This window comes from Lepidochelys kempii, chromosome 3, assembly GCF_965140285.1.
Source record: "Lepidochelys kempii isolate rLepKem1 chromosome 3, rLepKem1.hap1, whole genome shotgun sequence".
In the NCBI taxonomy this organism is placed as follows: domain Eukaryota; kingdom Metazoa; phylum Chordata; order Testudines; family Cheloniidae; genus Lepidochelys; species Lepidochelys kempii.
In genome coordinates this window covers 143,892,684-143,904,785 of record NC_136382.1, presented here as the reverse complement: position 1 = coordinate 143,904,785, position 12,102 = coordinate 143,892,684, and the positions used below count along the sequence as shown (strand labels likewise).

General features: G+C 39.1%; 1 protein-coding gene across 9 annotated transcripts in view; it reads right to left on the bottom strand.

The window, feature by feature from the left end:
• Positions 1 to 12,102, bottom strand: part of SLC30A6 (solute carrier family 30 member 6) — a 43,833-nt gene that overhangs the window by 8,359 nt on the left and 23,372 nt on the right. For 6 of the 9 annotated variants that reach the window (XM_073338332.2, XM_073338336.2, XM_073338338.2 and 3 more), the window contains 4 exons: positions 11,717 to 11,782; positions 8,368 to 8,448; positions 4,965 to 5,000; positions 2,636 to 2,730 (listed from right to left, as the gene is read on the bottom strand). In XM_073338332.2, coding sequence (XP_073194433.1) covers positions 2,636 to 2,730; positions 4,965 to 5,000; positions 8,368 to 8,448; positions 11,717 to 11,782 — 278 coding nt within the window. The remainder of the gene's footprint in view (positions 1 to 2,635; positions 2,731 to 4,964; positions 5,001 to 8,367; positions 8,449 to 11,716; positions 11,783 to 12,102) is intronic. The other 3 variants (XM_073338334.2, XM_078852233.1, XM_073338333.2) reach the window with 2 other exon arrangements.

Below are 12,102 nucleotides of genomic sequence, written 5' to 3'. Positions count from 1 at the left end.
GATCACAATGATCAGTGAGTTTCAAATATCACTTGAGAAAGGAGAACATTTTCTGGCCTGTGGTTGATTGGACACCTTTTGTCATGCAACATCTGAATTGGATTAATTTCAAGTGCAACTGCAGATTTCACTGTTTATTTTTAAAGAAAATATTTTCTTTGTTAACGTCTAAGTGAATACAAACTTGAGCTCTCTATGGGAGCACACTACTTGTAACCCCCCCCCCCCCCCCCACACACACACTTGTGATTTTCTGCAGACATGAGTAGTCCTATTGACATCAATGGGACTATTCATGCAAGTAGCTGCTCACCAACATGAGGAAAGGGAGCACAGTCTGGCCCTGTGACTACGTTGAAAGGAAATTTTTGTAAATACAGGCAGCTACAGCATTATCCACTCTCAAACACAACATGTGAACTAGATGTGGAGGGGAAAACCACCACCTTTTAGCCATTTAATTCAGCTCTCCTAAACAAATTGAATAAATAAATAAATAAATAAAATTAATACACCTTCCTAACTGAGGCTCAGACAGTAACATTTGTTGTATGCATACAGGCACATAGGAATTAGTACAGTGGATCAGATCAGTGCCTATATACTGCCTCCAACAGTAGCAAATACCCAATATATGCTGAAGGCCTCACACAGGGCAGCTAATCAATTCAGCAATGCTCAAATTTGGTGGCCAAAATTCCTCTCTGACCCCTACTCAGATGACAGGGTTATAACCTAAAACAATGGTCCACAAACTTTTTACCTCATACCCCCCCTTACTCTAGGGTTGCCAACCCTCCAGGATTGGCCTGGAGTCTCCAAGAATTGAAGATTGATCTTTAATTAAAGATTACATCATGTTATTAAATTTCCAGGAATACATCCAACCAAAATTGGCAACCCTAGTGTAAGGGGGGAAGGGGGGTGAAGAGGTGCAGTTACACAAGAGAAATTTAGAGTTTTTCAGTACCTTGCCTTGATCCCAGTTAATCATCTTCCACCTAGATACCCAACACCATTTGACAAAGTCTCTCGATTTTTTCCACAATCCTCCTTAGTTTTCACTAGCTTAAATGATTGTTATCAGCACATTTCACCATCTCCTTGTCTACAGCTTCCTCTATATCCTCACACAGACCCTAGGAATACTCTCTCTTTGTTATAACGAAGAGCCATTTACTATGACTGTGTCTTATCACATAATTTTTTAAATTTTTGTTTAAATTCATCACAGGTTTCTGGTTCTTTGCCACATAAAATTAATTATTTTCCTTTCTAGCTCGTTGTGATGGATCTGGTCAAAAGCAAATCATGAAGGTAATGTAGAACTTTGCTAATTCTCACTTTGAAGCTAGTCTACAAAACTCAATTAATTTTCCTGAAAAATGTAGATCTCATCCCTTCTCTAAGACGACAGCTGTAATGAGTCTCAGATTAAGAAGTTCACTTTCAAAATATACAACACAAATTAAAAACAGTAATAAGCATTGACAACTCTTTACATTTATGAAGGGGACCACTACAATTAATTAATCCTCACAAAGCCCTTATAAAGTAATTATTACCACCCCCACTTTACTGACATAGAAAACGTGGTACAGAATGGTTGCGCTTCAACTTGGAAGTCAGGGTTAGAATTTTGGAGTTCCTGGCTCCCTGCTCAATTCACTCTGCTTTTCTACATTAGTGCATTACATATGAAATACTATAAATAATTTAAACTACAACTAATCAGAACAAATTATTTTGTGATGCAACAGACTTTTTAAAAAGTTATGCATTCATTCAATTTGCAAATTTCCATAATGCTCAATTAGTGAGAATGATTGTGATTTTACTATACAAAGAGTAAAAACTCCAAGGAGTAAGTTGTAAAAAGAAGGTGGTTTTTAATTAACAAAACTTTAAATATTTGTACAAGTCTGTCTGTATCCTTGTAAGATTATCCACATTAAAGTTTTACTGGTTGAATAAAAGAGCTACAACAGAAGAAGAAACTAATCTGTTTCTTAACATAGAAAGGCCACACTTGGACAGATCAATGTTCCATCTAGCCCAGTATCCTGTCTTCTGACAGTGGCCAATGCCAGAAACTTCAGAGGGGAAAAAAACAGAACAGGACAATTATCTAGTGATCCATCCCCTGCTGTCCAGTCCCAGCTTCTGGCAGTCAGAGGTTTAGGGACACCTAGACCATGGGATTGCATCCCTAACCATTTTGGCTAATAGCCTTTGATGGACCTATCCTCCATGAACTTATCTAATTTTTTTTTGAACCCAGTTATACTTTTGGCCTTCACAACATCCCTTGGCAACAAGTTCCACAGGTTGACAGAGTTGTGTGAAAAAGTGCTTCTTACATCTGTTTTAAATACATCAAAGTAGTAGCTACATCTGAAATTATACTCAATTTACCATATTGATGACAGCGTACTACTCTCTGTGCGTCCTATGGACTTTGTACATGACAAATGAGACCGCCTCGAATTCAAAACCTTTTAATTAGATATATGGAACTATTAGAAATGACATACATGGCAATTGTTTTTCTTATCTAACAAAAAATATATTTGAAGAAAACAGTTAACATTCATTGCCTTTCCTTAATTCTTGTCACAGTTCATTCAACACATACCTTCAGACACATAAGCAAAAGGCTTATTCCGAATGGAAAGCATTGTAAACAAGTTGAAAAAGAGAGCCACGAAAGTACCAACCAACAATCGCCCCCTAAAGAGAGGAAAAAAAGATTAATCTTCATTTTTCACAGTATCCACCTGTGATGTTACAAAGTTAAACTGCCATCAATGAAACACTTCTGAACATCCTCCATGATGATAAATTCCAGTTGAATATTTAAAAACCAACAGCATTCATACACAATATTGAAAAATGTTATTTGTGGTAAGATCAGGCTTAATTCAATTCTCAATTAACTATACAAGCTCAAAAGAGAAATTTTAATAAATAAAAATATTAAAATAATTAGGGCTGTCAAGCGATTTAAAAAACTAATCATGCCATTAAAATAATTAATCACAATTAACTGCTCTGTTAAATAACAGAATACCATTTATTTAAATATTTTTGGATGTTTTCTACATTTTCAAATATACTGATTTCAATTACAACACAGAATTCAAAGTGTACAGTGCCCACTTTATATTTGTTTGATTACAAATATTTGCACTGTAAAAGCCAAAAAAAATTGTATTTTTCAATTCACCTAATAATACAAATACTGTAGTGCAATCTCTATAATGACAGTTGAAATTACAAATGTAGAATTATGTACAAAAAATAATTGCATTCAAAAATAAACCAATGTAAAACTTCAGAGCCCACAAATCCACTTAGTCCTATTTCTTGTTCAGCCAATCACTCAGACAAACAAGTTTGTTTACATTTTCAGGAGATAATGCTGCTTGCTTCTTGCTCACATCACCTGAAAGTGAGAACAGGTGTTCACATCGCACTGTTGCAGCCGGTGTCACAAGATATTTACATGCCAGATGCATTAAAGATTCATATGTCCCTTCATGCTTCACCCACCATTCCAGAGGACATGCATCCATGCTGATGTCAGGTTCTGCTTGATAACAATCCAAAGCAGTGCACACTGACACATGTTCATTTTCAGCATCTGAGTCAGATGCCACCAGCAGAAGGTTGATTTTTTTTTTTTGGTGGTTAGGATTCTGTAGTTTCTGCATCGGAGTGTTGCTCTTTTAAGGCTTCTGAAAGCATTCTCCACACCTCATCCCTCTCAGATTTTGGAAGGCACTTCGGATTCTTAAACCTTGGGTCAAGTGCTGTACCTATCTCACATTGGTACCTTCTTTGCATTTTGTCAAATCTTCAGCAAAAGTGTTCTTAAAATGAACAACATGTGCTGAGTCATCATCCGGGACTACTAAAACGTGAAACATATGGCAGAATGCGGGTAAAACAGAGCCAAAGACATTCAATTCTTGCCCAAGGACTTCAGTCACAAATTTAATTAATGCATTTTTTTTTAAACGAGCGTCATCAGCATGAAATCATGTCCTGAGGAATGGTGGCCGAAGCATGAAGGGGCATACGAGTGTTTAGTATATCTGGCATGTAAATACCTTGCAATGTCAGCTACAAAAGTCCCATGCAAAGGCCTGTTCTCACTTTCTGGTGACATTGTAAATAAGAATTGGGCAGCATTATCTCCCGTAAATGTAAACAAACACGTTTGTCTTAGTGATTGGCTGAATAAAAAGTAGGACTGAGTGGACTTGTAGGCTCTAAAGTTTTGCATTGTTTTGTTTGAGTGCAGTTATGTAACAAACAAAAAATCTACTTTTATAAGTGGCACTTTAATGATAAAGAGACTGCACTACAGTAGTTGTATGAGGTGAACTGAAAAATACTATTTCTTTTGTTTATAATTTTTACAGTGCAATTATTTGTAATAAAAAATAATATAAAGTGAGCAGTGTACACTGTGTTCTATGTTGTAATTTAAATCAATATATTTGAAAATGTAGAAAAACATCCAAAAATATTGAATACATTTCAACTGGTATTCTATTGTTTAACAGTGTGATTAAAACTGCGATTAATGGCAGTTAATTTTTTTTAATCGTGATTAATTTTTGAGTTAATCGTGTGAGTTAATCGCGCGAGTTAACTGTGATTGACAGCCCTAAAAATAATTAATAGAAGCACTAAGTTACAAGGAACAAATATGTAACTGCTCTTCAACTATCTGACTATTTATGGGCTCATGTAGACTAATTTGTAATTGCACACCATAGATTGATATTTCTGTGTTCCAAACTGCGTGCGAGCCCTATGGTAATAACTTTTCAATGTACTGAAAACAGTTTAATACTAGATAAGCCAAGTCACTCTTACTTCGTACTAGATAAAGAATTAAAACAGAAGTAAACTGACAAAAAATTATAGTTTCATATATAAAAATCCAATCTTACGTGTGTATCTCAGGTTGTTCCAGAAACCGTTCTGTACTACAAGAAATAAATTGTCAATTTTAGTTGTTTTTATTAAATTATTTCCTTTATATAGTTAGTTTTTAAAATATATTTTCATTTCTGGGCACCTAAACTCACAAATAAACATAACAAGTGGGATACAGGATGCCAAATTAAATGCTTCAACAATGCTGCAAAAATGGCAAATGCTGTATTGAGATGTATGGATAAGTATGCCATTTTTATGACAACACATGAAGTAATTATTCCAATATGCTTGGCACCAAATTGAAACGGTATAATTTACCACTGGAGGAATGACAAACAAGGAAGACAGAGTAACCCTCTAAATAAAAAGGATGTTATAATGAAGACATAGATCAGTCATTCTCCTCAGTCAATGAGTAGTAACAAAGAATTAATCTTCAACTGTAGCAGAGAAAATCTGGGATAAGTATTAGAAAACACTAATATACAAGTAAGGCAAGAGAGCATACTGTCCCAGATGAGGTACAATTGCCATCACAGGAGAAACTCAAGGTTATGCTGGGCATCCGGCTACTAAGGGTAGTCTAAAAATCTAAAAATTTAATCCTGCCAAAAAGACCCAATGCTTTTTTTGCCTCTGTTTTCACTAACAAGGTCAGCTCCCAGACTGCTGCGCTGGGCATCACAAAATGCGGAAGAGATGGCCAGCCCTCTGTGGAGATAGAGGCGGTTAGGGACTATTTAGAAAAGCTGGACGTGCACAAGTCCATGGGGCCGGACGAGTTGCATCCGAGAGTGCTGAAGGAATTGGCGGCTGTGATTGCAGAGCCACTGGCCATTATCTTTGAAAACTCGTGGCGAACCGGGGAAGTCCCGGATGACTGGAAAAAGGCTAATGTAGTGCCAATCTTTAAAAAAGGGAAGAAGGAAGATCCTGGGAACTACAGGCCAGTCAGCCTCACCTCAGTCCCTGGAAAAATCATGGAGCAGGTCCTCAAAGAATCAATCCTGAAGCACTTGCATGAGAGGAAAGTGATCAGGAACAGCCAGCATGGATTCACCAAGGGAAGGTCATGCCTGACTAATCTAATCGCCTTTTATGATGAGATTACTGGTTCTGTGGATGAAGGGAAAGCAGTGGATGTATTGTTTCTTGACTTTAGCAAAGCTTTTGACACGGTCTCCCATAGTATTCTTGTCAGCAAGTTAAGGAAGTATGGGCTGGATGAATGCACTATAAGGTGGGTAGAAAGCTGGCTAAATTGTCGGGCTCAACGGGTAGTGATCAATGGCTCCATGTCTAGTTGGCAGCCGGTATCAAGTGGAGTGCCCCAAGGGTCGGTCCTGGGGCCGGTTTTATTCAATATCTTCATAAATGATCTGGAGGATGGTGTGGATTGCACTCTCAGCAAATTTGCGGATGATACTAAACTGGGAGGAGTGGTAGATACGCTGGAGGGGAGGGATAGGATACAGAAGGACCTAGACCAATTGGAAGATTGGGCCAAAAGGAATCTGATGAGGTTCAATAAGGATAAGTGCAGGGTCCTGCACTTAGGACGGAAGAACCCAATGCACAGCTACAGACTAGGGACCGAATGGCTAGGCAGCAGTTCTGCGGAAAAGGACCTAGGGGTGACAGTGGACGAGAAGCTGGATATGAGTCAGCAGTGTGCCCTTGTTGCCAAGAAGGCCAATGGCATTTTGGGATGTATAAGTAGGGGCATAGCGAGCAGATCGAGGGACGTGATCGTTCCCCTCTATTCGACATTGGTGAGGCCTCATCTGGAGTACTGTGTCCAGTTTTGGGCCCCACACTTCAAGAAGGATGTGGATAAATTGGAGAGAGTCCAGCGAAGGGCAACAAAAATGATTAGGGGACTGGAACACATGAGTTATGAGGAGAGGCTGAGGGAGCTGGGATTGTTTAGCCTGCAGAAGAGAAGAATGAGGGGGGATTTGATAGCTGCTTTCAACTACCTGAAAGGGGGTTCCAAAGAGGATGGCTCTAGACTGTTCTCAATGGTAGCAGATGACAGAACGAGGAGTAATGGTCTCAAGTTGCAGTGGGGGAGGTTTAGATTGGATATTAGGAAAAACTTTTTCACTAAGAGGGTGGTGAAACACTGGAATGCGTTACCTAGGGAGGTGGTAGAATCTCCTTCCTTAGAGGTTTTTAAGGTCAGGCTTGACAAAGCCCTGGCTGGGATGATTTAACTGGGAATTGGTCCTGCTTTGAGCAGGGGGTTGGACTAGATGACCTTCTGGGGTCCCTTCCAACCCTGATATTCTATGATTCTATGACCATTAAAGGGTCCCTCTTCAACATCAAATGAATGTGTGAAAAGGTGACAATAGTTTAAAACAAGTTTTAGTGGAGAGAAACTAAACCTGAATTGGAAATACCATCCCCATATAAAGAGGTGCTCAGCTGCCACCAATTCCACTAAAGCCAACAGGAATGTAACAGTTCTGAAAACACTCTCAACATGTAAACTCATAGGCAAGCAAATTCAGTGTTACATCTGGAGACCTTACATGGCTATGACACTGCCTCTTTATCAAAGATCAATCCATGGCACGGTGCCAATGATTCACAAGATCAGTGGCACTGTTAGGTTGTTAATACAGCTGTAGGCATTTAAAAGAAAAAACACAGTTGGTGTGCAGGCATTATAGGCGATTTACAGATGTAAAAAAATCATAATTTTTAATGGCTTCTAAAAACAGTTTTAAAGCTAAGCACTTGAAACTAAAACTATTATTTCTCTCTGATGTGCTCAACTAACTTATTAATCAAAAAATAGACTAAAATAAATTTTGTACCTGGAACTAACTGTTTGTAGGTCAAGTATCAATATGTAGAAAATTTGGATGGATTGATAAAATAGGAGCTTAAAATAAAAAAAATAAAAAATAGACAAACCCATAAATTAAACTACCACTTCTATGATAAAATTGCTTTAAGATCATAAATATGGTGCTATTTAACAGATGAACACTTGAAAATACTGAAGTTAAATAATTGCACAAAATTATGTATTTTCACCATTGCTTCATTTATCTCAGTGATCAAACTATATGAGAAGACGTACTGTCTTGCTTATTAAATCCTTAACAGAGTATCTGGAATATGCAATTAGTAGGACCATTTAAGTTTTCCTTTAATCACATTTACAGTTTTCCTGTAGTCCATGTATATAGTAATCAGTACAAATCGGCAACATAAGCTAATATAACATTACCTGTTGCTGTCAAATGATTCTGTCTTTAAGAAATCTGGAGCTTTTTCTAATGACTATCCTTCTTTTACAATACTTTAAAAATGTCTGAGTTTTACTCAAGCTGGAGTGGAGTACCTTCTCATGTTAGAACTTCAGATGTAAATCTCAACAGAAACAGTACACATTCCTACCTCTCTTTGAGTATGAAAAGAGCTCCAAGTTGTGCCAGAACTGTGGAAGCAAATACTGCTAGTACTTCAAATCTTTCAAACCTGAAATTTGAGAAATAAGTTAAGAACACTGGACAACCTATTAACAGGGTTTTCATTTTGATCTGTGGGGAGCAAGCAGACAACCTTCCACCTCTAATTCTTTCCAGTAGGGCAGATAGAAGTGAATCAGAATTTTAGGGAGGAGTAATTATTTTCAAGTTTCTTTAGGCCAACAATCCATATCAAATGGATAGTTAACTAATCAGAGGTCCACAGGAAATTCTCACTATAATCCCCACCATAGAATTAAGCAATTTACCTCTCTCTCCATCCCCATCCTAGGACTTTTTACGTTAGATTCTCAATACCTGTGTCTCCTTGATTTATGAGATACTATAGATGTTTATTTGACATTCAGTGTGCCTATGTACCACAACAATGGGCAAACTAGACATTATTGAACAAATACAGTGCAATAAATTAATGGGAATGGAGTCAAAAATTCTCACTAATTATGAAGACATTTTAGCATGCATACACACACAGATTTTTATAAATGGGAACTTTTTAGATACACAGCTAATGTACTTGCATGTATTTTTCATGGCACATGAAATAATTAGTACTGTATTATTAGTAAGGCCCTACTTGAATTGTGGGATTATCAAAAAATTGTAGCTGAATTGTGGACAAGCCATGGAAAATTGCAGAAACGTAATAAGAAAAGGAGTACTTGTGGCACCTTAGAGACTAACCAATTTATTAGAGCATAAGCTTTCGTGAGCTACAGCCCACTTCATCAGATGCATATCGTGGAAACTGCAGCAGACTTTATATATATACAGAGAATATGAACCAATATCTCCTCCCACCCCACTGTCCTGCTGGTAATAGCTTATCTAAAGTGATCATCAGGTGGGCCATTTCCAGCACAAATCCAGGTTTTCTCACCCTCCCTCCCCCCACACAAATTCACTCTCCTGCTGGTGATAGCCCATCCAAAGTGACAACTCTTTACACAATGTGCATGACAATCAAGTTGGGCTATTTCCTGCACAAATCCAGGTTTTCTCACATCCCCCCCACCCCCATACACACACAAACTCACTCTCCTGCTGGTAATAGCTCATCCAAACTGACCACTCTTCAAGTTAAAACCCAAGTTAAACCAGAACATCTGGGGGGGGGGGGAGTAGGAAAAAACAAGAGGAAACAGGCTACCTTGCATAATGACTTAGCCACTCCAAGTCTCTATTTAAGCCTAAATTAATAGTATCCAATTTGCAAATGAATTCCAATTCAGCAGTTTCTCGCTGGAGTCTGGATTTGAAGTTTTTTTGTTTTAAGATAGCGACCTTCATGTCTGTGATTGCGTGACCAGAGAGATTGAAGTGTTCTCCGACTGGTTTATGAATGTTATAATTCTTGACATCTGATTTGTGTCCATTTATTCTTTTACGTAGAGACTGTCCAGTTTGACCAATGTACATGGCAGAGGGGCATTGCTGGCACATGATGGCATATATCACATTGGTGGATGTGCAGGTGAACGAGCCTCTGATAGTGTGGCTGATGTTATTAGGCCCTGTGATGGTGTCCCCTGAATAGATATGTGGGCACAATTGGCAACGGGCTTTGTTACAAGGATAAGTTCCTGGGTTAGTGGTTCTGTTGTGTGGTATGTGGTTGTTGGTGAGTATTTGCTTCAGGTTGCGGGGCTGTCTGTAGGCAAGGACTGGCCTGTCTCCCAAGATTTGTGAGAGTGTTGGGTCATCCTTTAGGATAGGTTGCAGATCTTAATAATGCGTTGGAGGGGTTTTAGTTGGGGGCTGAAGGTGACGGCTAGTGGCGTTCTGTTATTTTCTTTGTTAGGCCTGTCCTTTAGTAGGTAACTTCTGGGAACTCTTCTGGCTCTATCAATCTGTTTCTTTACTTCTGCAGGTGGGTATTGTAGTTGTAAGAAAGCTTGACAGAGATCTTGTAGGTGTTTGTCTCTGTCTGAGGGGTTGGAGCAAATGCGGTTGTATCGCAGAGCTTGGCTGTAGACGATGGATCGTGTGGTGTGGTCAGGGTGAAAGCTGGAGGCATGCAGGTAGGAATAGCGGTCAGTAGGTTTCCGGTATAGGGTGGTGTTTATGTGACCATTGTTTATTAGCACTGTAGTGTCCAGGAAGTGGATCTCTTGTGTGGATCCACAGGCTGAGGTTGGTGGTGGGATGGACCCATGGAAAAGAAGCCCTTGAGGAATTCCACCATGATTTCAACAATTTCCATCCCACCACCAACCTCAGCCTGGTCCAGTCCACACAAGAGATCCACTTCCTGGACACTACAGTGCTAATAAACAATCTCTCTGGTCACGCAATCACAGACATGAAGGTCGCTATCTTAAAACAAAAAAACTTCAAATCCAGACTCCAGCGAGAAACTGTTGAATTGGAATTCATTTGCAAATTGGATACTATTAATTTAGGCTTAAATAGAGACTTGGAGTGGCTAAGTCATTATGCAAGGTAGCCTGTTTCCTCTTGTTTTTTCCTACTCTCCCCCCCCCCCCCGATGTTCTGGTTTAACTTGGGTTTTAACTTGAAGAGTGGTCAGTTTGGATGAGCTATTACCAGCAGGAGAGTGAGTTTGTGTGTGTATGGGGGTGGGGGGGATGTGAGAAAACCTGGATTTGTGCAGGAAATAGCCCAACTTGATTGTCATGCACATTGTGTAAAGAGTTGTCACTTTGGATGGGCTATCACCAGCAGGAGAGTGAATTTGTGTGGGGGGAGGGAGGGTGAGAAAACCTGGATTTGTGCTGGAAATGGCCCACCTGATGATCACTTTAGATAAGCTATTACCAGCAGGACAGCGGGGTGGGAGGAGGTATTGGTTCATATTCCCTGTATATATATAAAGTCTGCTGCAGTTTCCACGATATGCATCTGATGAAGTGAGCTGTAGCTCACGAAAGCTTATGCTCTAATAAATTGGTTAGTCTCTAAGGTGCCACAAGTATTCCTTTTCTTTTTGCGAATACAGACTAACACGGCTGTTACTCAGAAACGTAATAATGGACTTTATTACTAAAAATAAAGTCCATTATTACTTTTCCACAATCTTCTGCTATCAGCAGCTGCTCAGCGGTCAGAGCAGAGGCCTGGGGTGAGAGCATGGGCTTGAGCTCCTGTTCTCAGCTCTCGGGCAGTTGGGGATCCCACTGTCAGCCCCGCACACGGCAGGGCTCCTGCTGCCAAACTGCGATAGAAACCTAACATTGCAGAATCTGCAATTTCTGCAAGATCACAAGTTAAGTAGGGCCTTAATTATTAGTGCTTACCCAAAAGAATAGGCTGGGCTGGGCTTCTTCATCATTACCCAGTAGCTTATTAGGCATGTTATCAAACTAAAATAAAAAAGGAGGAGACTGATATGAGGATAATCAACTATTACAAATTAAATATTTTATAGATTAAATGTAGCTTAACTTTCAGAATACATCCTTAATTTGAACGTTTCTGTAAGACTTCAGTTACACTTTGAACCCAGTCCGGCAATCTCTAGGCTAGCAAGGATTTCCTAGAATTTAGTGAAAGTTCTGTCTACATTTGGACTGTGGACCAAGCCGCTGATGTATGTTTTATGAGGAAAGCTAACGAGTTATAGTGGAGCTGTAGCCAATACAATCCCTTATATCAGAGGGAACCTCACGACATAAAAGATCAA